This window comes from Bidens hawaiensis, unplaced genomic scaffold (genome assembly GCF_021521415.1).
Source record: "Bidens hawaiensis isolate Kalapana, Puna unplaced genomic scaffold, B.hawaiensis_p1.1 tig00044656_1, whole genome shotgun sequence".
Lineage (NCBI taxonomy): Eukaryota > Viridiplantae > Streptophyta > Magnoliopsida > Asterales > Asteraceae > Bidens > Bidens hawaiensis.
The window spans coordinates 26,651-51,900 of NW_027497922.1; the positions used below are offsets into that span (position 1 = coordinate 26,651).

Consider the following 25,250-nt stretch of genomic DNA (forward strand, 5'->3'; position numbering starts at 1 on the left):
AATCGACGTTCTTTTTCAACGCCTTGCAATACGGTTTTTCGATGTGTTTCTTCAAATTTGAATTCGAAAGTGGGTTTAAATAAATCCCACAAAACTTGCACCGAGCCTTCAATGAATGGTCACTCAATTCAACCAAATCCCAATTGCACCAAATCTCTTGATTACGATTATGAGGTACAATACGAACGAAACTTGGTTCGGCGTTGGAACCTTGACCAACCGATGATTGTGAGGCAGCCATAACAACAGATATGAATATAGAAGAAGAGAAAACAAGAGATTAGAGAACTCAAAACGTTGTAATAGCGTTTTTTTGTATTTTTTTGCTTTCGGGTTTGCGTTTTGAGTGTTGTGATGAACCCATGACACCAAATACCTATTTATACTAGTAGTGGGATGCTTGGGGGAGCCAAAAAACGGCTATTTTTGACCCCAACGGTCAAAAAAACGGCCAAAAAAACGATTTCCAACGGCTATATTCGATCCAACGGCTAGAACCGGTTAGGAACCGGTTCCGGATGGTTCGGTTCCAGAACCGGTTCCGGTTCCTACCCGCCCCCACTCAGAAATGCAAGAACCGGTCACGGATCATCGGGTTGAATCAGATAGGGTCCGGTTCCTACAAAAAACGGGTAGGAACCGGTTCGGTTCCGGTTCGGGTCCACCGGTTCGGTTCCAGGAACCGGTTTGAATGAACACCTCTATACGTGACCGATATAGAAATTATATAATCTAAAGATTTGCATACCCAACCAAACTTTAGTCCCAACAAAAACAGTCAAAAAGGGTTGTATACTTTACAAAAAGAATATTTGTATAACAGTATATGTATATGTTATATGTATCTAATACCGTTACTAATGAACTCTTTGCTCACCAGCCTTCTCTCTCTTCTTCACCGGTTACTTTCGAAACAATAATAAAAACCTTCCATACAAATACTAAAAACGAAACAAAATTTAGCTTGGAGAATCCGTCTTTGTGTTTTCACGCCCATATGCCTCGTTAAAATACATACAGATGCTGACGTGATGTCTCGTATCTACCTCCCCCCACACCTTTGTAGTCTGCAAAACAGTTAAACGACTCAAGACTTATTCAAAGATTGGGGTAATTAACTCAGTGAAATTTATAAAATATAAAGATACCATGCAGCCCTTAGTATCATTGACTGATATGAAATCTGATGCGTTTGACGAGTTCAGCTTTCAACGAACCAGGAATTTGGGGAATAAGTGACGCCTTGGCATCGTCTATCATTTTCCTCCTGCATATCGTGGTCATGTAAGTTTCGAATAATAATAAACGTTCGCATGAAATCCATTATATTATATAATAAGGATATATGGAATTGCATGTAATCACAACTAAATGTTAAAAGGACAAATTTACGAAGATATAAACTTAACTTGCACATCTAACTCGTGAGTAAAATAATTGTACGAAAGTAAGACTTACTTAAGTTCTTTCTTCTGTAATCCATTATTGCATTCATCTTGTGTGCTCAGTTTCTTGGCACGCATGAAACTTGCAACCTCGTCTGAATAACCACAGCTTCTCAAAAAAACATAAGCTTCTTTCTTAAGGCTGATGCATGACCAAATAAAATCCATAAAAATTATAAGAATTCAAACATAATAAACCGTTACACAAAAATAAAAGAGACGTGAACTAAAAATGGTTTTCCATAACTATAAACGAGTAACCATTCAGCATTCAGTTCGTTTATTTAATAAACGAACAAACATGAACAAAAGTTTTTGTTCATTCGGTTAAAAGAAAGAGCATGAATACATGTATCGCACACTCATTAATTTCGTGAATGTTCGTTCATTCGTTTATGCTCGTTTGTTTACGTTCACTTATGTTCAATAGTATGTTTTTTAACTTAGTCCGTTTGCGTTTGTTAATACACACATTTAAACCGTTTATGTCCATTACAATTTGCTCTAGTTTAAATAACATTTTAGCTCAATTATGTTTGTTTATCTATATTCAGTCATGTTCATTCTTTTACGTTCATGAACTGTTCGTTTATACTTGTTAACAAACAAACATAAATGAACACATACATGCTCATTTTCTTAACAAACGAACACGAACAAAAAAATCTGTTCGTTTAATTGTCCATGTCTGATTGCTTGTTCGGTAAAAGTTAAACGGACAAACACAAACATGTTCTGTTCGTGTTCCTTAACCACCTATATAAATGTATAGTGTCATACTGATGCAATTACTAAAATAAGAGAAAAAAAAAATCTCTTCAGGTAAAACTTAATTCAATGATTAGTTGCTCCCTTACGGGTTTACATAATTACATATGCATGTTTGCTATCCTGTTGTACCCTCGTTTGTTTCATTTCCTTTTTGGACTATTACTAATTTCTATTGGTTAACACAATCAAATCATAGACCTAGATTTGCAGTCTAACTATCCAACTGCATATTTATCAGCACTAACTATAAAATGTAAACTGTATCCAAAAATGATAAATAAGTGAAGCATTAATTAAAATGAAAAGAACACACCTTTCTGTAAGTTCTTCATGTTTTGATAATGACGGTTGATCTTCATGTTTCCTCTGAGAGTCTGACTCATCAGAGAGGGTTTTAGCAATGTCATTACCTGTTTCTGTTTCATTTGTTGTAACATTGTTCTTACATCCATTTGCAACTAACGCATCTCCATTCGAATGAATCTCTACATTCACATTTGCAGCATGTTTATTTTGGCTAGCCCCTGTTCCATTTCTTGTAACATTGTTCTTACTCCCGTTTGCAACTAACTCATCTCCGTTCCTATGAATCTCCACATTCCCATTGGAAACATGTTTATTTAGGCTTGATCCATTTTTGTCCTCCAACAATGGAATCTTTTTATCATTTGTCTTCTTAGAATCCAAGACATTTGCATCACCATTATTATCATTGTTCTCTTTATTATGAGTAATGATATTAGAGGACTTTTTGGGACCTAAAAATCCAAAACTAACTGGCTTCTTTTGAGGAATATAAAGATATTTTCCAACTTTAGATAATGCGTCAGGATCAACCTTCGGTTGTTGTGAGTCTGTTGACTTTTGTTGACTAGACTTTGGAACTTTTGAGGTATCCTTTCCATAGCTATTATGTGAATTTGTTCCATTAGTGGATAAACCTTTGTTAGGTAAAATGGGCCTTTGTTTGGTACGAATGAAGAAAAGGATGTAAACGTTTTCAGAGAAAACTTCTTCTAAGCTTGAAACAGAAACCTTAGAATCGTTGCAGCAATACCAACGACCAATTGCATCCTGTATGCATGTTTGAAACCAATATTAGAAATAAAAAGATAATCGTATGCCTGTAAATGAACCGAACATTCAGGAAACCAAACGAACATAATTTTTTGTTCATTTAATTTAACGAATGAACATGAGCACATGCCCCGTTCATTCATCTACGTTCATGAACGTTCGTTTATGTCCGTTTTATTTATGTTTGTTAGTCACGTTCATTTATATCCGTTAATTTACGTCCGTTTGTTTACATTTGTTTAAATATTCATTCAAATTTATTTATCACTAATATTTATGTTAATATTCATTTTAAAGACCCTTAAATCCTTAATATATATATTTGTTTACTTTTTAAATATTAAATTTAATGATCATAGTATTTTAGACTTTACTTTGGGAATACATTTAGTTTTAGTAGGTATCCATTTAGGTTCATTCATTTATGTCCGTTTGTGCTTGACTATGTTCATTTGTATTTGTTTATGTTCGGTTAGAATATTAACGAACGCACATAAACAAACACGAGCGAGCCTAAGTTTATGTTTTTTCAACTAACGGACATGAACAAGAATATCCATTCGTTTGAGTATTCATGTTCATTCGCCTAATAGTTAATTAATTAAGTTAAATAAACAAACAAGCCCCATTTGTGTTCATTTAGTTCGTTTACAATTTAGAGGAATTATAGCAAACCATATACCTTGATGTAAGCATAATAGTGTCCTGAATCAGGTGAACCGCCAGAATGCACAATGGTAGCAAAAAGCTTATATTCCGGATGAGGATCCTGCAAGCAGTTAAATAACTGGATTAGGAAATAGTTCCCCAATAAGATAAATATTAATAATCAACAGTTTGAAATTATAGTTAAAACTTTAGAAATTATAATACCTGGCTGGTTTTGCACATGAAGTTTGAAAGAACTAACACTTCCTCAAAACTAATTGCGTTGTTTATCTTCCTGCCATATATTCCATCAAATCTCTATGTAACCAACATAAAAGCTTAATTAGTACCAATTATTATGATGCTAATTAATAATTTAATAGCATGCCCATTAATAAAAACTCACCTTTAGTTGAATTACAAGAATGTTAGGTGCTTGAAGAATAGACATTTGCTTTCTTGCTGCTACCAGCATTTTACAACTACAAAACCACAAGGTTATAAAGTTATGTCTAATGATATATAAAGTTATAAACATGTATATGTGAGCAACACGTAGGCCTGTAAACGAACCGAACGTTAGTGAACCGTTTGCGAACCGTTCAGTGAAAAGTTAGTTTATTTATTATACATACAACCATGAACAAATGCGTTTGTTCATTTAGTTAAACCAACAAACACGTGACTTCTCATTCGTTCATTTATGTTTGATTGTTCGTGAACAACTGAACATTTGTTTATGTATGTTCGTTTACGTTCATTTATGTTAATTTGTTTACATATTCATTAAAAAATTTAGGCTCGTTACAACTTAGTTTAGTTTTATCAAATAAAAATATCACCATTCACCAATTACAATTTAGTCTAGTTTTGTTAATTTTTAGGTCCAACATATTAATGTTCATGTTTACTTTTTAATTAGTGTTCCTTCAGTTATGTTTGTTCATCTATGTTCAGTTATGTTTGTTACGTTCATGAACCATTTGTTTATACTATTAACGAACAAACTTAAACAGACACAAGCCACACTCATTTTCTTAACGAACAAAAACTCCATTTGTTTATTTGTTTGCATACGATCGTTTATTCGGTTACAAGTCTAGCAATACGGTAAGAACGACATGTTTATTGCTTACCTTTCACACTTGTACTTGTTATTCCCATCTAACCTCTCGGGTTGAAAAAACTTCTGAAAAGCTTCTTTTACAGAACTACTATTCACTATATCTATACTAATATCCATAATCTCATCGACCTTATTGGATTCATTGCCACAAGCAAGACACTTAACCTGGCTCTGTAAAGCTCCTCCAAATATTTCCTTAACTACAGTACTGCCACTGAAGCTATCGTCACCTCCACCATTACCAACAAACTTGCCTTTTTGCTGCTGCAGTTTCTTTAACCGAAGAGATGTAGTGTGACATGCATCAATGACATATCTAAGAAATTCATGTGCATCTTCTTGTCTTCCAAAACGAAAATGCTCTGCAAATAATTTCAACCCGCCAATAATCTTGGCAGGTGTTTCTAGGGGTATATTGGTGCTAAGAGAATGAGCAATTCTCGTTTCCAGTAGACAAAATGGACAATTACTCTTCTCGTCATGCTGCGGTAGTGAATCACCTGCAAGCGTGTAGCAATGATATGAACAAATTGAAAACTGTATACTGTTAATGTGAGCATAGATTCATACACCCAAATTGGGAAAAATGCATGTTATCAGTGTGAAATTTGAAAAATTTACACTTGAATCCGTGTTCAATAAGTGTGATGATAAAATATAGGCTAAATGATGTATACAAGTTAGATCTGGTGAATCATTCAAGAAAACATGCATTCATACACTCAGATTAGGAAAAATATAATGACAAAAAATTAGTCACACAATACGAACAAATCAAATCACGTAAGCCATATATTCCGACACTCAAATTAGGACAAATATGTGAAATCTCAAATTTACACTCAGAATCATGTTCACTAAGCATCATGATAGAAATTAGGTTATAATTTAAAAAACAAATTAAATCTCATAGATCTTCATTCAAACACAGATTCATACACTCAAATTAGGAAAAACACATGTCATCAGTATGAAATTCAAAACTTACACTCCAATTCGCATCCAATAACCGTAAATATACAAATTAGATTATACTAACAATAAACACATAAACACGCATATTAACAATTAATTAGTAGAAGAATAACACGTACACTCAAAATTAAGGCAAATATATGTTATCAGTGTAAAAAATTGAAATTTAGCCTCGAATTCATGTCCACTAAGCACGGTGATAAAATTAGGTTAAACGGGATGAACAAATTGAATCTAGTAACTCGTAAATTCATACACTCAAGTTGGTAAAAACGGTAAAAACACATGTTATCAGCGAAAAATTCGGAATTTAGACTCGCATTCTAATTGTGACGATAAAATTTAGGTTAGATTATATGAACAAGTTGAATCAAATTCTGGTATGGGTTAACTCAGAAGGTGGGGAAAATATATGTTATCGGTATGTAAGTCGAAACCAACACTCCAATTCGCATCCAACAGCAGTAATTATACAAATTAGATTAAACTAACAATAAACACATAAACACGCATATATTAACAAGTAGTAGAAAAATAACACATACACTCAAATTAAGGTAAATATGCGTTATCGGTGTGAAATTTGAAATTTAGACTCGAATTCATGTCCACTAAACACATTGATAAAAATTACGTTAAACGAGATGAACAAACCAAATCTCGTAAACTCATACACTCAAATTGGAGAAAACACGTGTTACCAGTACTCGAATTCGTATTCTAATTGTGATGATAAAAATCAGGTTAAATAATACAAACAAGGTGAATCATATTCTGTACTTCTGGTATGTGTTATCACTATCAGTATGTAACTCGAACCTTACACTCCAATTCGCATATAATAACCGTAATTTAACAAACTAGGTTAAACTAATAATAACCGACGAAAGCTAACGTGCAAATTAAATTAAACTTGTATATATAATTACACCACTTGATTTGCACAATTAGTAATAATAATAATACATACAGAAAGCTGAGTGTTGATGCCGTAAACAGTAATTAGCAAGCGGTGGCGTGTACGTCAAGCACTGAAGAACGGCGTTAACGTAACATGTGTTCCCGATGTTTCTAAACCCTAACGGCGGACCGGTTTTCCGTTTAGTTGATAATAAAGTGTGTTGCCAATTCATTTGCAATTGGAAACCAGAAGCCATTAACGGCGAGAATGACGTCTCGCTGCATTGAATAGTGGTAACCGCCGCCGCCAGCTCAGCATCGGATGGATACCTGGTTTAATGAGTGATTGTAAATTATTAATTAATAATCAATTGGATGTGTATTTAGGGGTTAGGGTTTGAGTGTTATTGGTACACCGTATAAGTGAGTATTTGTGTGTGTTTAGAAATTAATGGATGGGATGGTTTCCACCCGGTTTTCCCCCTATGGTCTTGTCCTTGTTTAATATGTTGTTATAATGAGATACCCGGTTCCGGGCCTGACTTGGTGTATCTAACGCAAAATCGGTTCTTGTCAGTACCTGATAATAGAGGTGCATAAATCGGGTTTTTCAAATACCCGGGTTCGGGTATAGAACCAGATATTGGTAATAACCGAGTATGGTTCGGGTCCGGGTATCGCCTCTAAAAACCATACCCTATGCATCGGGTTCGGATCAGGTATAGAACCAGGTATTCTAAAACCGGGTATTTGAATACCCTATTTTCGGGTATTGAAAAAACCCTATTTGTGGGTTTTTTCGGGCTTTTTTCCGGGTATTTATCAGGTATAGATTGGATTTTTTTAAAATGTTGCACTTTTTAGGGATCTTTTTTGGGTATTTTTAAGGCATTTTTCGGATATACATCGGGTATTTGAAATATCTGGTTTCGGGTATTGGAAAAACCCGGTTCCGGGTATGGAACCGGTTCGGGTTTTCGGGTATTACCGGGTAGAAATCAGGTCCAGTTCGGGTTTTAGTACCGAATGCATACCCTATCCGTGTAGGGTCGGATACGGGTTCGGGTATTAAAAAAACCGGTTCCGGGTTTTTTTTCGGGATTTTTGTGTACCTCTACTTGATAAGGTTGTTCACAAGTCGAGCCAAATCGAGAACGGCTGAAATTCGAACCAAGCCAAAATTGAATCGAGCGGTTTTCGATCGAACATGGAGCGCTTTCGAGTATTATTTATTTATTTTTTTCACTTTTAAAATTTTCATGAAAAAACAAGTTTAAAGGTTGTAAATTATATATTTTATAAATAAATTAGTAGTTTTTAGACAAACTTGTAATAGATTGTAAATTTTTATTAAAAGTAAGTTTGAAGTGAGATAAAATGACCATGTAAACAAACTTCTAGTATTTCAAAAAACTTGAAATGAACAAATAAATCTATAAAATTGACGGAATAGGAAAAAATTTAAAAGGGTTAAAAAAATTATAAGCTTATATTTATGTGTTTTGTCTATATATTTATATATATGTTCATATATAATTATATATAAAATAAATAAATAATATTCGAGCTGAACCGAACCGACTCGAGCAGACCTTTGCTCTTCGCTTGGCTCGTTTGCAAACCGAACCGAGCAGAGTGGCTCATTTACAATCTAGCGAAAAAACGAGCGAGCAATTTCGGAGCGAGTTCAAACGAAGAGCAGTTTGGACGACCCTAGTACCTGACCCACGGTTATGACCTGATATTGGGTTTCTCCTCAGACCTGTACCTGGTCAAAACCTGACCACCCAACCCGGATGCGACTCCTACCTGCAGTACGACCTGGTATTGGGTTTCTCCTCGTACTTGTATTCGGTACTGGTTCCACCTTTACCCGATCAAAACTCAACACGGACCCACGAAACCCGTAAAAAACCTGGAAACCCGTTCAAATACCCTACTATACCGGGAGTTGGTTCCAACTCGACACGAATTTGACTTTTGTTGACCATACCCGGGAACGGTTTCTAAAAAATACCCGGTTTGTGCACTTGTAATGAGGTGTGTAGAATAGGCGAACCCGATTAACTTGAAGCAACTTAAACCGAAATAAGCTAATTAGGGTTGGGTTAAGTAGGATTAAAAGGTTTAAATAGGGTTAGCTGGGTTAATTCGACAAACCCGAATTATAATTATGGTTGGGTTTCAGGTCGAGAACTTTTGATACATTAATGTATTAATTAAACATTTTTTTGTATGTGTGTATCATGTTGCATGTTGGATTGGTTGTGAGGTGCTTAATGGTGATGAACATCATTGTGACATGAGTCGGTGGTTGTATAAAGTTTTTCAAGAAGAAACCGGTTAAGGGGGTGTTTGGGATTCCTTATTTTACCTCCTTATAACTTATTTAAGGTATAACGTATATACCCTCACAAAACTTAGCTTTCCCAAACACCTTATAACTTATAACCCATAAGTTATAAGTTATAAGGAGCTAAAATAAGGAATCCCAAACACCTCCTAAGATCAGAGTGTAATGCGAGTTGTTATTCTTTTGGTATGAACATAGTGATTTAGCTCTTTCATGATACGCGTGAGAGCAGTTAATGGAAGCGTTTAACGGTAAAGACATCATCATAGTTAGACTAGTTTTGAATTGAATTAAGCTTTGAAGTCAAGTCGGGATTAGTTTGTTCTTGTAACGCACTCAAGTGATTTGTTTCTTAATTTGTACTCTTACAAATATGAGACAGATGACAGTTTTCCCAAGATGTTAAGTTCAAATAAACTAGTTTTGTATTTTATATAAAATTATAGTCAATAATTTTTTTTAACTAGTTTAGGTATGATCATAAGTTTGTCATAAAAAGACAATGCGTATAAAGTAAATAAAAGAACTTGAGCCTTAAACTATTCTCATTGGCAATCTCATCACAGGTCGTCCCACTGTTTGAAAAAAAATAATTTAAAAACCTTAAATTTATGGCAAACGAGTCGCTACATCAAAAACCTATAGGCTTGCCACACGTCAACACTTGAATTGACATGTTTTTAATTTCTTTTTCTTTTTCCTTTTTAACAATAATTAAATTTAACTCTTATCATGATTTTTTTCTAATAACTTCTAATAACTAAGTTTTTTAAAAAGTTTTCGGACTTGGTTAATATCAAAAGCTACAGTTACCATAATTTGAGAAATACAAATTCAAGATGTTTTCTATTACAACATGAGCATCCGTAATTAGCAGTTGGCAATTACACGGTGCTCAAAAGAATCCAACTAGCGATCATTGATCAAATACATTTTCAAGCTATACCAAGATGATTCAGACCTACACATTACGTATTGTTTGACTATTCTCTACTCCATCTGAAGATGTATTTCCTCTGTCATTTTTAATAAAACTTTATATGAACGGGTACAAACTAACCAATCGAGCGGATCCAAGTGTCGTTTAGCCCCTACTGGCTAGATGCTTTTGAAGAAGCTGTTGGTATAGGTGAGGAGCCGGGATTATTATGATCAGAAGTGGCAGATCGAGTGGCTTCTTTTTTTAATTTGAAGTTATTATATGCTGCAACACCAGCAATGGCTGCATAAACAATAACAGTGTCCACAATTAAAACGCCCCTCTTAGGCATTGTATCGTTAAATATTCATAAGTTTAAACCTAGATCGAAAAACCGTTTTGGGTCAACCTGACTCGTTTAACCAACCTGCCCAACCCGTTAATTTCCAAAATCAGTAAAGAGTAACGTTTTCATAAGTTTAAATCTTGGGCAAATAACCATTTTGGGTCAGTCTAACCCCTTTCAACCCGCATAAAAAGTTACCCGCTTTAACCCGTTAACCAACCCGACAACTTTTTACGCATAGTGAAAACTAATTTTTGCAGCTTGGGTTGTTATCAACCTGTATAAAAACCGGATAACTTTTTATATACGTCTATCTTAAGCATACGGGCTGTTGCAACCTGTATAAGAAGTTACCCAATTATTAGGGCTGTAAATAAGCTGAGCCAGGATGGGCTCAAGCTCGAGACTCGTTTATTTTAAAGAGCTGAATAGTCAAGCTCGACCTCGCTTAGTAAAAATCTTAAGCCAGCTCTTAACCAAGTATTGTATACTTCTCTCTCTATTTTTTCTATTTTTTTAAATTACAACCAATACTCCTTTAGTGTAAAGAATAAAGGAAAAGTTAAAAAAAAAAAAAACAATAAAAGGTGGAAAACGTTACCTATTGCATAACCGAAGATATTAATCAAGGTGAGCTTTGTATCAGCAAAAAGAATTGCTGATAATAGGACCACGACCCAGTCTTTGACAACACCGGCTACACGAATCGTGAGAGCGCTTGTATGTTGAATCACAAGAAAAACCGAAAGATTTAGAGCAAAAGTGCAAATAGAATTGAGTGTCAACACGAACGGATGAAAGCTCCAAGTCCCCTGTGCATCCATCTTTGGTTTCTCCAAAAATATCCATGGGATCAAAAGACAAAGAGCGCTGCACAGCCAATCAAGATTCTGTTCACATACACAGAAATGTAAAGAATAAAACGGTGACAGAAGATATTCTTTTTTTATCTTTCTTTTAATAATATGTGTATTCTGTTCACATACACAGAAAGGTAGAGCATTTTTCTAAACGTGTCCTTGAAAATTTATTTATTAGAAGGGTCATAGGTCAAAACACAGTTTGTTTATAGTTTTGATGTCTCCTAAAAAATAAGAAAAACGCTACACATGTCCCTTAAGTTGACAGCTAACAACCACATTATAGTTATTTTTTTATGACTATTGTAACTATTTTTCAAAAATATATCTAACCAGTCTTCGGGTGTGCCTAAATCCAAAAATACCAATCCGTAACCAAAAAAACCAAAATAACCACATTCTAACAAAACTGACGGTTTGGTAAACAAATTTATAAAAAAATTAGAAGAAGTCAAGAAACTAATGATGTTGTGAACAATTAAATACACTTAGGGTGGCTTGCAACTTGTCACGACTCACGTGTTTGACCCATTTGGCTTGTTTGAGTTGTTTAGTAACCGATTACACAGATTTGACTTGTTTGAGATAAATCAAACCCGGATCGATGCGTTCATAAGTAAACAAGTCAAATTTGTTACACCTATATTCCTAGGGGTACAGATGGGGAAAAAAGGGACTTGCCTGCAAGGGCTCACGTAAAACATCATGGAAATGGGGTTCAACTTGAGACCCTTCTTTCTGGCAAAGATCTCCATAAATATAAGTCTCAAAGCTTCACCAACGACACCTCCCATTTGATAAACAACACCAATCCAGTTAATGTTGATTTCCCCATAAGAAGCCACTAATACTCCAAAACTTATCACAGACATTGTCAGAAGCATCCTCATGCTCATTACTTCAAGTCCAGCTGCTACCCCAAGAATGAAAACAGCTACAGGCACTACACATCACTCAAAATATAAATATTATTGCTATGGTAAAACAAACGAGTCGAGGGTTGGGTAGCAGGTCAAAAATTTGTCTAAAAAGTTTTATAAATAACTAGCGTCAAATTGTCAAATATGAATAAAGGTCATAAAATAGTCCTGACCCAGTAATTATACCTTTATTTATGGGCTACTTTGGAAATTATACATTTTTTATATGGGCTGGTATGATAATTAAGTATTTTTTATGCGGTCTAGTTTGATAATTTAGTTTTTTTTATGTGATCTAGTTTGATAATTAAATTTTTTTATGCGGTCTAGTTTGATAATTAAGTTTTTTTATGTGGTCTAGTTTGGTAATTAGTGATGCGCCACCTCATATATTAGCATGCCACAAGCAAGAAACCAGTCATTCGGTGATCAAATTACCAAATTAGCCCACTTCGAATAAGTAGGATTACAAGATCAGTAAATTACTAAGTACAATTATGTTGCTATTCTAAGAAATTTGACCTACAATGATTTATAAAATTTTATGTATTATAGATAACATTTTGGGCAAGTTTCGTTCAACCAATTTCCTTTAAGCTAAAGCTATTTAATTTAACCTATTTGACTTGCTAGAGAATATATATATATATATAGGGAAAGGTTAACGTACAAATGAAATTAACGTGCTAAACGTGAGAATCAAGTAGAGTAATTATCATAGAGTAATTACATAATTACTCTACTTGATTCTCACGTTTTGCACGTTAATTTCATTTGTATTTGATCCAAACTCTATATATACACACACACACACACACATCTGAATCAGCTTGTTTATTAGTAAATAGGTCAAAAAGCCACCTGTATGTGTGGCTAACAAGAACATCAATTGAGACACTCGTTTTTTGAGTTACAATAAATAGGACACAGATCAGTTTAAATATTGAATAAACTTAGTGACTGCTTTCAACATTTGCGCAAAGGCAACAGATATATAGAGGTATGCGGTGTTTCCAAGCCAAAGAGTCATAGCAAACATTGCACCGATTGGAATCACTGATGTCGTGTATCTGTAAGTGGTTATTGTTATTAACCATACAAATAGTGAGTAGCAATTAAAAAAAAGGAAACGTATTACGACATGCTTGACACCTAAGCATTTGCAACAGAGAATTGCTACACGCAGACCAAAAGAAGCTGTCCACTGAGTAACCAACATTCTTTGTTATTTCAGATAGTACAAAAACAAGTGTAATGCTTACATTTCGAGTGTCATTCCTTCCTCAATTTTTAAAATCTGCAAGTAAATGCAAATTCTTGTTACACATTCTAGAAGCTATTTATAGATAACTAGATGGTGAAGTTATACACATGACGTAAGCGTTGTATTACCTTGAGAACTTTAGTAAGTACAAAACAAAGCACAGATGAAAAAATCATATGAAGAAGTGTCAACCCAAGTGGGTATGGAAAGTTTATCTCCTTTGATGACAAAACCCACTGCATCACCACAGATGTAAAAAACTAAGTAAATTTCAATCCAGCAAATATAATTACACAAACACACTCCCACATTAGAATGAATAAATTAGCATAACTAATGTCACACTAAGGAATACTCACAGATGAAAGATAATAATGGTCAGCTAATTAAGAGGTTAAGTATACAATTTGCATTATTTTTAAAATTAAACTCCTCTTACTTCATCTCCTTCACCGGATATCACTGAAATTTATCCTATGACTCCTGTCCTCACTAATTCCACTAATTTTCTATAAACCCTATGTTATCGAGAGCCCTTCAGGTGTGCGCCTACGCCCTCAAGCAAAGCAAAGCGCAAGAAAAGCGCCTTGCTGCAATTCAGGCCCCTCGGCAACCTTCAGGCAGGATTCCGGCCAGATTACCGTCAGATACTGGCGAGATTTCAGCCAAATCCCAGTAAAACTTTGTAAATTCCCGGCAACCTAGTCTGCAAAATCCAAACCTGGAACCATCCTAAACTAGTCCTAAACAAACCTAAAACATGTCTGAAACCTAAAACGCACCTAGGCACAAGGCTCACCCTTTGTGCCTTGCGCCTTTGACGACTATGTATAAACCTACAAATGTCACTAAAGATGCACTCAAAGATACTACATTCCAAGCAAATGTAATATTCCTATACAAACTGAAGCTAGAGAATTCAAATGTATTATATTTTAATGCCCAAAGTGCCCTAAACCCACAACATTCCCCCTAATACTTCAATTTGGGCGAATTGTTTAAGCAATGTACAACCTACTGCTTTTGCGTTTACCTAACTTGACTTTAATAACATCAACCAAAATTAAACTGAGAAGATCACAAACTATGCTCACGGAACTTAAGTTGTTTAACCTAGGTATGCAATACTGCAATGCAAACAACAAACGATTTTGCAAATTCTCATCATATCATCAATGATTCCTGATGAAAAATTAACTCCGAATGCAAAAACATGACAAACCTCAGTAATTTCTATAACCCTAAAGTATCATCCCTGACTGCTTTTGCAGTCCTACATCCAAGCAAAAGTATTATTCATATATATAAACAGACCCTGAATAACTGAAATGCACTTGAACCTTGATGCCAAAAGTGCCTAACCACAACATATTTCCTCCCTATCAGCTTCATTTTACGCATATTGTCTCTACAATACACAACCTACTAGTTTTCCGTTTATCTAACCTGACTTCAATAACGTTAAGTCATTAACCAAAAATCAACTGTAAATATCACAAACTATACTCACAAAACTCAAATTATTCATCCTAGGCATAGAATGCAAACAACAAACAGTTTTGCAAATTCTCATCATATCACCAACAATTCCTGATGAAATGATAAACATCAAATACGAAAACCTAACAGATCTCGGTAATTTCTATAGTATAAACCTAAAGTATAGTCCTACATTCCAAGCAAAAGTATTGTTCCTATATAAACAGAATCTAGATACTTAAAATGTACATCATCATCATCGTACTCAGTATATCACACTAATAGCAAAGCTATGGTAGGGTCTGAGGAGGGTAAGATGTAGACAATCTTACCTCTACCCCATAGGGATAGAGAGGTTGCTTTCGATGAAACCCCCGGCTCGATAGTAGTTTTCCATCAAGCCTTGGACATAAGACACATAACATCAACCATCGGAACACCGACTGATTAGCGCATGCACCCTTGTCTTTCGGCTATCAACACCACCACATGATGCCTGATTAACCTTCCGCCACTTTTAACGTTATTTTCACAAGATTAGTAAAATAACGTCAAAATTAGTGCAACTTCACTTTTGCCCACCCGAGGGTTCACACATATATACATTATACTTAAAATGTACATAAACAAGTTAATGCCCAAAGTGCCCTAACCACAACATATATCCTCCCTATCAGCTTCATTTAGGCATATTGTTTCTACAATATGCAACCTAGTAATTTTCCGTTTTACCTAACTTAACTTCAATCACATTAACCTAAACATAAACAATCAACTAAATATATATCACAAATTACACTCACAAAACTCAAATTATTCAACCTAGGTATACAATAAGTCAATAACTTGTTCTCATTATTAATACTCTCAATTCATCAACGATTCGTAACAAAATGATACACATCGAATGTGAAAACCTAACAGATCTCAGTAATTGGTAACATATGTACGGAAACCGTAACGAAATGATAAGAAAAACGACCTTATTGAAGAAGATCTGGCCGCTGGAAAGAGCGATGTAGAGAAGAAGGTAGCAATACGTCAGCATTCCGTCCTTGACTGGATGATGATTATTATTATTATCCGCCATTTTCGATCACCGAAGCTTTCGTGTCGAAATGATATGTTAGGTTGTTAGGGTTGACGGAAGTCGGTGATGATTGTGTGAAATTAAAAACAGATGTTGCGAATGCTTTACCGGAAAGTCACGTTGCTGATAGATAATAATAATAATAATAATCATCATCACGTGGAGTGGTGTGTGTTATAATTGCACTCAACGTTTAGAAACCCGTGTCACTTCGGGGCAACCAGGAATCGGACCCGAAAAGGCACCGGAACCGAGTTTTCTTATACTCGGGTTTTTACTATTCGTACTTGACCTTATCTGTAAAGTACGGATAGGGTATGTATGTCTGTACTAAAACCCGGACTCAATTTATACCGGGTAATACCTGAAAATGGAACAAGGTTTTTCAAATACTAGAATTGTATTAGAATTGCATTAAAAAAAAGTGTAGCTTGTTAAAAAACTCAATTAATACTAGAGAAACCACCCCACCACCATCACCACCACAAAAGAAAAAAACGAAAATAAGGTTTTTTCAATAATTGGTTTTAGAATACTCGGTTTCATATAGTATGGTTTTTAGAGACAATACCCGGACCCAGACCCAAACCCGACCTGCGTATAACCAATACCCAATTTTCTAATCACAAACCCGGTTCCATATACCAGAATTGGGAATTAGAAAAACATGATTTATGCACCTTTATCCGACCTCATGATTTATGATAAGGAAATCACTATTAAAATGAACATGGATCATCACCAAAAACCAAAATAAACATGGTATATCTGTAATTTTTTGGGTGTTTACAAAAATTAAGGCCTTAATAAGCTAATGTGTGGATGTAACGTATGGGCTTTAGGAACTTTATTTGATAGATGGACCCAAACGAACCACTTGTTTGCTGACACGTGACATATTTTAGATGTTTTGCACATTTTTAGATACTTATGATTTTTAGGCACTTTCATACAATTTTTAGATGTTTCCGTACGATTTTTAGATACTTCAGTACGATTTTTAGATGCTTCCGTACATTTTTAGACGCTTCAGTGTCATTTTAGACGTTTCCTTACGATTTTTAGACGCTTCCGTACGTTTTTTAGATGCTTCATAAAGCCCTAGATTAAATCCTCTGAAATATGCCACATGTCAGCAAGTATCATAGACTTCTCGTGAAGTCCTTAATTTTCATGAAGGCCATGAGTATCAGAGACTTCTTCTGTTTAGTTTGGTCTTTGTTACCGGTTTATGCTCATTCAAAATTATAAGACTATGTTTTACATTTTAACTAAAAAAATAAATAAAATGTGATTGGTTTGGTTTGGGGTGGACCCCATCTCCCTGATTTCTTTAAAGCGTGATTGGAATGGCGCCTTCCACTTTGGCGCAAACCTTTAACAAACTCATTTGGTTTAACGACCAACATTTTGATGACGTGGCCATCACGTTGCAAAGTTTAACGCCTACAACGCACAACCTAAGTCTTCATGGGTTAAGAGACGGGGACAAATTTAATCGCTAAGATTTTTCATATCTTGGGTGGTTTTACTCGGAGTGGACTGAAACGAATTCATCCTCAAAACTTAAGAACGAGAAACGATCGAACATGTTTGGTCAAACTGGAATTCAGATATATCATTTACAGTGTATCAAATTAGAGCATTTCTAATTGCTGGAAATAGTTCTTTCTAATTTCAGCCTGTATAATGATATTAACCGGGTCAAAGTGTAAGTGTATACGGATCCATAAGAACTCAGTTCTTGCATGTTAAACCGAGACATAATGTTATACAATATGTTTATATTTATACCATAATCTTCTTCATCGGGGTCTTTCAATCGCCAAACTACGCAATTAAAAATATTTAGTAACAAGCGAATTAGAAATCTATTCCGCTAAGGTAGAAGATATACGATAAATGTTATCCACATATGAGATGGCTACATGAGAGAATCCTCAATGGGATGTGAAAAACGCGTTCTTACTTCTTAATCACTTAACACATTTGTAAACCCTATAGATCTTCATATTGATAAAAACACAAAAGTTTATAAACTCAAAAACTGAAAATTTCTTAAAAAATCGACCCCTTTGAAAAGCTTAGTTAGTCTCGTCCACTATCAAGAACTTGATATCAATTCAAGTCACCGGAGATCACCTGCAAATTCAAAAATTAAACTATGGTTCGATGCATTGACCTGTTTACTTAAAAACAATTTGTGTATCTCAAACAGGTCAAAGTAGTCAAATGCATATGTTAGCGAAAACGCGTATGGGTCAAACAGGTTGAAAACCGCCCAAAGTCACAGAAACATTTTAAGCAGTTTTTGCTCAAATATAGATTATTGTTATTGTGATAATATATTTTACTAACCATAGTTTTAAAAAAACTTGAAAAAAGATAAAAAGGGGTAGTGTCAACCCGGCTCGTTTCAACTCGTACCAAAAAAATAATATGATTTGACCTGAAAGTGAGATTACCTTGGATATCAATGGCTTTGCATTAGCTTCCCACTCAGTAGCCCATTTTGCAGACGCGCCCATTTCCAAAACCCCGTTTCTCAGCGTTCTCAAAGCATCGCATCCATCGGGAAACCCCTTAAAAAGCATCTGCAAAACTTACTAACTCAAAACAACATAAAAGGAAAAAAAATAATATAATATAATATTCCTTTTGGTGTTACCGACTTACCATGAGTTCATCAGCAAGCTCTGATGAAGATGAGAATAGTAGGCCATTTTTCTCCACTTTTACAAGCTCCGAGATGCTTCATGAAAGTCATCAAAAGTCAAACTTTGTATTATCTTATTAAGTAATTAAACATAAAGATGGTTGATTGAAAAAAACAGAGAGAATTTATTTACCAAGAATAAGAAACAGCACAAACAGGAAGACCACATCCAAACATATCTACAACCTGACAACATACAATGACGTATGTTTTAAAAATATAAAAAAGGCAGAATATTTAAAAGCAAAAGAACAGATTCAAACAAGGATTATCTATATGCACCTTCATTGGGAGATCCAACCCTGATGAAGAAGTATGCAAGCAAACACCAAGATCAGCCAAACCTGTAAATATAGAACAGGCAATATAAAACATGATATGAGTAGATGTGGAAAATTGGACGGGTCAGTCCAAAAAGAGTAGATCTTCGTATGGTTGGAAATGTTTTTGCCCATAAAATTTAATTTCTATCATATACATATGTATGCCAGATGTGATAAGAAAAGGTTTCTTTCAATAATAATCTTATTTCTTGTATAAAAAAGATTTAGAAGATTATATGTATTACATATACATTGTGGACAAACTTTGACCCGTTCGAATCATTCAACCTGTTTCCTTTTTGTATAGGTCGAAACGGGTCGGTTTGATCCAAAACGCTTTTTGCCCATAAATATTTTACCTTTTATATGAACAATTCGTGTCGAATATGATTTCAAACATAATTATATTTCGATAATAATCTTACATTTTGAACAAAGATTTTCATATGCACTAAAACTACATTTTCAGTGACTTTTAACCCATTTGAAAATGTTTTCTTTTTAGCCGTTACCCCTTTGACCCGTTAGATATAAATCATGACCTGAATTGAACTATTCATGGTGAATGGAAACTGTTTAAAACAATGAATTATGAACCGGAGTTTTGCTCACCTAGAAGCAAGGGATAATCCTCTGGTGTCAGCCACATGGTACGAAAAGCCACACGCTTAAGGTTCAGTTTCTTTATTTTTTCCTCGTACTTCTCTTTCTCGGGTCCTTTCCCTTCAAAATGTTTAAAATACTCCAAATCAAAACCTTTTTATAACCTTTTCTTGATATGTCAATGACGAAAAAACCATAACATTAATTAAATCCTCACCAGTGATAACAAATAATAATCTTGGATATAAAAACGGTTTCCCCTCTTCAATAGCTTTCCAAGAAAACTCATCCCCATTTGAGTCATTTTCGCTTAGTAATGCAGCAACACGTCTATCGTACATCACTGCTGCTTCTAAAAGAATACCAAAATCTTCATCCGGGGTCCTGAAAATAATATCATTCCATTGTTTTTTGAATTAAATCACTAATTATTGAAAATGTTCATAAAATAAATAAGGTAAGGTTTGTAGAACACACCAGCTTGTACTGCTAACAATAAGTGCGGGTCTATTCTGCTTCAATTGATAATCGTCTCCAATCTGGTTTGTGAACAAGGTTGTTTGTGGATCTTGCAGAAATTGGTCGGTTACTCCTAAAATACGAGTGCACAACAGTTATGTTTGAAATCAACTTTAAAATATTTGAAATTTTGCCCATTAAAAAGTAACAAACTTTTAACACTTTCAATATAAGGTAGCTTATGGTCATCATTTTTACCCAATAACATGTCTGGACTACCTTAAGTCAAACTCTTTGAAAAGTTAAAAGGGCTTCCATTTTTAAAAAAATTAACCAAATAAACGAGGTTACTGAACACATATGACAGATCCCAGAGCAAACTATGAGACCTTTTTCTTTAATACTAAATAACAATACCACGTGGAAGAAATTACCATAGCTGATGCAGTCTGGAGGACTATTTGACCGAAACATATCCTTCTTAATTCTACAAAACAACTGCAAACAACAATCAATATAAAGTTTTTTGAACCATTATATTCTTATAACTATTAGTGTTTTGAGATGATGTTTATTATACCTTATGCTTTTCTTCAAGCTCAGCTGGCCGAAAAAACTCAGGGGGCTGATCATATAACACTGTGGCTCTATGTATTATAAAAGAGAAAAAAAAAAGAGCATGAGATTACTGTTATACCCCTGACCAAAAAACATGATCAATCAGAAATAATCACTCTGTATCATGAAAACTGCAATATTTGCCTTACCATATTATGAATTAGTTCGATTTCGGTCGTAATTTATATAAGCATAATTTAGCTTCTAAAACATAAAATGCTAGTAATTTACATGAAACTATAGCAGGATATGGAAAATATTGAACTTTAAGCTAACCGTCTCACTTGATTCCCCAAACTTGTTCCAACTCATGTTGCATTGCCTTTGTGACACACAATGATCCATTTGCCATCCTCCCAAAATGTAATTCAACCCTATAAAAAGTTCAAACCTTGAGTTTCCATTATTGTCACATACAATAACTTAAATTCTTGATAATGATAGCATGTATATTTACCAATGATATATTGATACAAAACGACTACTTCTACCAAGAGATAATGCAAGCAGAGTATATCCAAAGTTATGCCAATCAATGATGAATGAAGACTGTCTCAGCCAGCTAGCCCATTTCACAGCAACCAAAGTTGGAACAGAAGGTGGATTCTACAAAATCATAAACATAAATCAAATTTATCAAGAAAATAATTAAACTCGAGAACTCTAAAAGAAAGTGAATTTAAGCTTACCTGCACTATAAAGACATCAGGGGCCTTGATTTTAACGCAGAGAAACCAAAGAAGCATGACGAATTGAACCAACGGCTTTAGTAAAAGCATAACCGGACGGAATATTTTCGGTAAAACTCCATCTTTTGACGGCCATTGCCTCTACAAAATACAAATTAAGATGTATTTGTTCTTATAAGTTGAAATTTTAGGATATTGTTGGATTATACAAAGTTCTTTCAGTAATAGAAACAATACCATTGTATGGATATGTATAGATGGATGCTCTAGTAGAGCGGAATGTGGGTCAGAGCCTTTCCAAAATAGCATAACAAGAAAGCAAAAATTAACTGAAAGTACTTAATCAAGTTATGGAAAAATATTGTAGTAAGTGATATGCAATCTGTACCTCCATATGCAACAATATCCACCTCAAGATTTGCCTGCAACATTGAAAAAGAATATCAAGCAACCATCGATTATAGAAGATGAAAAACTTCAGCATACTTGAAGCTTTACAAATGATTTCGAGCTAAAATCCTACAGTTATGGGATTTCCTTACCCATAACCAAACTTCGTTTTTGGTTAATCAGTTATTGTTCGGTTTCAGTTAATTAACCAAGCCAAGTTTGAACTAAATCTAACAAAATGAACATGAAAAATAACCTGTGGCATCAAACGGGAATTGCATAAAGGTTAATATATACATATAGTCATATACACATATTCTCAAGGTTTTTCGTTGCAACATTGACACATATACTCAATCCACATGTACACTTACATACACATACATACATTCATCTAGACGTAAGCATGTCTTAATTCTTTTCAGTACGATTCGGTTAATGCCCGGTGATGGGACCCCCTTCACCATCAAATAACCTTAACCATAACCATTGGTTAATTCGGTTTGGTGGTGGTCCAGTTAACGGTTAATTTCGGTTAGCGCTCTACTGTAAAGCTACATCACATCTTTCATATATTCTTCTAGGTTTAGTGTCAACAAAAAACCTTATAATATTAATAGGAAGCATACGTTCACATGTTCACTAGACAAACAACTAGGGGTGATTTTCGGGTTTCGGGTTCTTCGGGTTTCAAAGTTTTAAATCTTGACCCGAAACCCAACCCAAATCTCTCACGGGTTTTTCGGGTTCGGGTTATTTCGGGTTGGGTTAATCGGGTTTCGAGTATCCTAGAAACCAATAAAAAAAAATAATTTTAAAAAACAGCAATGTTAAAATTAAAACAACATACTCTTCTTTGCTCGTAATACAAATTATCAAATAATAAACCAACTTGATATAACAATTCAATAAAGAGTAAACCATAATCGTCTTCAATCGGGCGTGATTTGATTGTTCGATTACTGTTGCTATTAGTAATAAACGCAAAACATAAATTAACCATAAACAATCGATCCATAATAACTGCTAAGACGTAGCCTAATATACATACGTGATTTGGTTGTTCGATTACGGTTGCTATTAGTAATAAACGCAAAACATAAATTAGCCGTAAACAATCGATCCATAATAACTGCTAAGACGTAGCTTATTATACATAAAAATATATTTAATTTAAAAACTAAAAGTTTATTCGGGTTGACCCGAAACTTATAAATCAAACCCGAGAACCAACCTGAATCACTTCGGTTCAGATTCGGGTTCGGGTTAGTCTTTTCTCGGGTTCGGGTACGAGTTTTCTCGGGTTGGGTTTCGGGTAAAAGAGACAGCCCAACAAGCAGTGTTGCAAAAATCCCGACTAGGCACCGATTAATCCCCGATTAATCGCTAGTCCCCACTTCACTGATTAATTTTGGGCTAGTCGGGCAATTAATCGGTCAACGGTCAAATCCGGCCAAAATCAGCTGTTTCCGGCAAGATTATGACCAAAATCAGCGCTTTCCGGCGAGATTCCGACCAAAATCAGCAGTTTTAGGCAATATTCCAGCAAAACCAGCAGTTTTCCGCGAGATTCCAGTCAATTCCGGCCAAAATATGCTTGTGTATGTATAAAACTGAAAATTGCACATAAAAATGTGTGCGTGTATATATAAAACTGAAAATTATACATTAAAGTCCGATCCGATTAATCCCGACTAATCTCGATTAATCCCGATTAATCGCTAGTCCCCCCCCCCACCGCCCGACTAGTGACTAGCGATTTTTACAACACTGCCTACAAGCAACTGGATCCTAATTCGCTTGGATCCTGAACTAGAGATATAACCTAAACATAAAATCTGAACCATCAACTACATGCAATACAAGCCTTATTAATATGATCTCGTTTCAACTATCAAGTTAATTTATACAGCTGTATCACTTAGGGTTTCCAATTTTAATCCCAAATCAAACAGATTACACTAAAAATCACAAATTCCGGATAATAATAGTATCATACAATTGCATAAACCATATCAAACCCTAATTATTTGATATATAGATAATAAACAGAGAGATATGAACCTGACGAGCAAGAGATAGAGCGTGATATTGCATACGAGGACTGCGACCAATATCACCGAGTACTACAACTGCTGCTCGTCGTCTTTTACCCAATTCCATTACTTATTATTCGTTTGATTCAATGGATTGGTGTTAAAACTGTGTGAATTGAATTGAATTGAATTGATCTGAAGTTGCTAATTAGATTTGGATAGATGAGACTTGGTATTCAAGATAGGATTGTTGTAACTTGTAATGGATGATTATAATGCAGTTGCAGCTAAAGTATCACACAGAGTCACAAAACACTAATGACATGTTAACTAGAATGGAATAGAATTAGGGGTGTAAACGAGCCGAGTTTAGCGAGTCGTGCACACTTCGGAAAAAAATAATATTGTTTTCAGTATGATCGGTTTTGTCATTTAAAAGGGAGTGACGGTACAGCTTATTGCTCGTTTACATGTCTCACTGTTATTATAGTTGGATCCTTTTAAGAAACAAAGTGATTACTCGAAATTAATTAAGGAGTTGAAATAAACTTACCAATTGTCTCTCGCGGTGTTTTAAAAACCGGTTGAACCGATTAAACCTGATTTCACACAGTAGGCTGGTATTTTAAATCCGAGATTTTTGACCGGTTTGCTAGAACATCGTACCGACGGTATTTGTCTAAAATACCGGTTTTTACCGGCAAACCGGTTTTAAGCCAGAGAAATTTTTGATATTTGTGGCCCATATTTTTTCAAAAACACTTTTAACCCAACAATTAATATCCAAACGTGTAAATTTTAAGACTGTATTTATAAAATTGAGAGCTTTCGCATTATTATTTAATATGGATTAACTTTTGGATTATATTTTGTTATAGGAATCATTTAGTTTTGGGTTATTTATGGATTAAAGTTACATTTATAACAAATTATAAGGTAAACTATTCAACCGGTTGAACCTTCTGGTATAACCCGGTTCAACCGGTTGTACCATTTTTTAGTCCAACCGATACAAGTAAAATACCGATTTTTAAAACATTGGTCTCTCGTCTTTAATTTTAAGGGTGTGTTTGGGATTTTATTTAAGAGCCAAAGGACTTATTTTTTTATCAAAAGACTTGTTAACTTATATATATTTTTAAACAAAGTTTTTAGAAAAAAATTGTTTGGATTAACTTATGTGGGACATATAATGGGTAATTAATTATTAACAATAATAAGTTAATAAGTCAATATTTCATAA

At 34.6% G+C, this 25,250-nt stretch overlaps 2 protein-coding genes and 1 pseudogene across 4 annotated transcripts; all 3 read right to left on the reverse strand.

Moving 5' to 3' along the window:
• Positions 1 to 712: 712 nt before the first annotated feature.
• LOC143595090 (ubiquitin carboxyl-terminal hydrolase 25-like) lies at positions 713 to 7,377 on the reverse strand. The gene is made up of 9 exons (XM_077074224.1): positions 7,013 to 7,377; positions 5,078 to 5,567; positions 4,348 to 4,423; positions 4,167 to 4,259; positions 3,976 to 4,062; positions 2,530 to 3,290; positions 1,459 to 1,587; positions 1,149 to 1,267; positions 713 to 1,067 (listed from the first exon to the last, which is right to left on the reverse strand). The coding sequence occupies exons 1-8, from the start codon at positions 7,197 to 7,199 to the stop codon at positions 1,165 to 1,167; spliced, it is 1,926 nt and encodes a 641-aa protein (XP_076930339.1). The 5' UTR covers positions 7,200 to 7,377; the 3' UTR covers positions 713 to 1,067; positions 1,149 to 1,164.
• Positions 7,378 to 10,104: 2,727 nt separating this feature from the next.
• On the reverse strand, positions 10,105 to 16,287 carry LOC143595088 (putative sugar phosphate/phosphate translocator At3g14410; annotated as a pseudogene). Its single transcript, XR_013146462.1, has 7 exons — positions 16,066 to 16,287; positions 13,733 to 13,840; positions 13,603 to 13,637; positions 13,302 to 13,410; positions 12,102 to 12,373; positions 11,162 to 11,430; positions 10,105 to 10,517 (listed from the first exon to the last, which is right to left on the reverse strand). The product of XR_013146462.1 is annotated as a putative sugar phosphate/phosphate translocator At3g14410 (transcript).
• Positions 16,288 to 18,189: 1,902 nt separating this feature from the next.
• LOC143595089 (UDP-glycosyltransferase TURAN-like) lies at positions 18,190 to 24,244 on the reverse strand. Of its 2 annotated transcripts, XM_077074223.1 has the most exons (16): positions 24,036 to 24,243; positions 21,970 to 22,003; positions 21,819 to 21,874; positions 21,582 to 21,722; positions 21,350 to 21,498; positions 21,177 to 21,266; positions 20,855 to 20,921; positions 20,709 to 20,772; positions 20,293 to 20,407; positions 20,033 to 20,199; positions 19,825 to 19,935; positions 19,172 to 19,233; positions 19,023 to 19,075; positions 18,850 to 18,925; positions 18,639 to 18,767; positions 18,190 to 18,315 (listed from the first exon to the last, which is right to left on the reverse strand). In XM_077074223.1, the coding sequence occupies exons 1-16, from the start codon at positions 24,132 to 24,134 to the stop codon at positions 18,292 to 18,294; spliced, it is 1,437 nt and encodes a 478-aa protein (XP_076930338.1). In that variant the 5' UTR covers positions 24,135 to 24,243; the 3' UTR covers positions 18,190 to 18,291. The 2 variants fall into 2 exon arrangements, with proteins under 2 accessions (XP_076930338.1, XP_076930337.1); XM_077074222.1 differs by lacking the exon at positions 18,190 to 18,315 and having other exon boundaries at positions 18,474 to 18,767; positions 24,036 to 24,244.
• Positions 24,245 to 25,250: the final 1,006 nt, after the last annotated feature.

Excerpts from the sequence above, each read along its gene's own strand:
- LOC143595090 (XM_077074224.1), bottom strand. The coding sequence starts at position 7,199 with ATGGCTTCTGGTTTCCAATTGCAAATGAATTGGCAACACACTTTATTA. Across the intron at positions 4,424-5,077 it reads AACAAGTACAAGTGTGAAAG|TTGTAAAATGCTGGTAGCAG; the intron begins GTAAGCAATAAA and ends GTGGTTTTGTAG. Across the intron at positions 1,588-2,529 it reads CATGAAGAACTTACAGAAAG|CCTTAAGAAAGAAGCTTATG; the intron begins GTGTGTTCTTTT and ends GTCATGCATCAG.
- LOC143595089 (XM_077074222.1), bottom strand. The coding sequence starts at position 24,134 with ATGGAATTGGGTAAAAGACGACGAGCAGCAGTTGTAGTACTCGGTGAT. Across the intron at positions 21,499-21,581 it reads CTGATGTCTTTATAGTGCAG|AATCCACCTTCTGTTCCAAC; the intron begins GTAAGCTTAAAT and ends ATGATTTTGTAG. Across the intron at positions 19,076-19,171 it reads GGTTGGATCTCCCAATGAAG|GTTGTAGATATGTTTGGATG; the intron begins GTGCATATAGAT and ends GTATGTTGTCAG.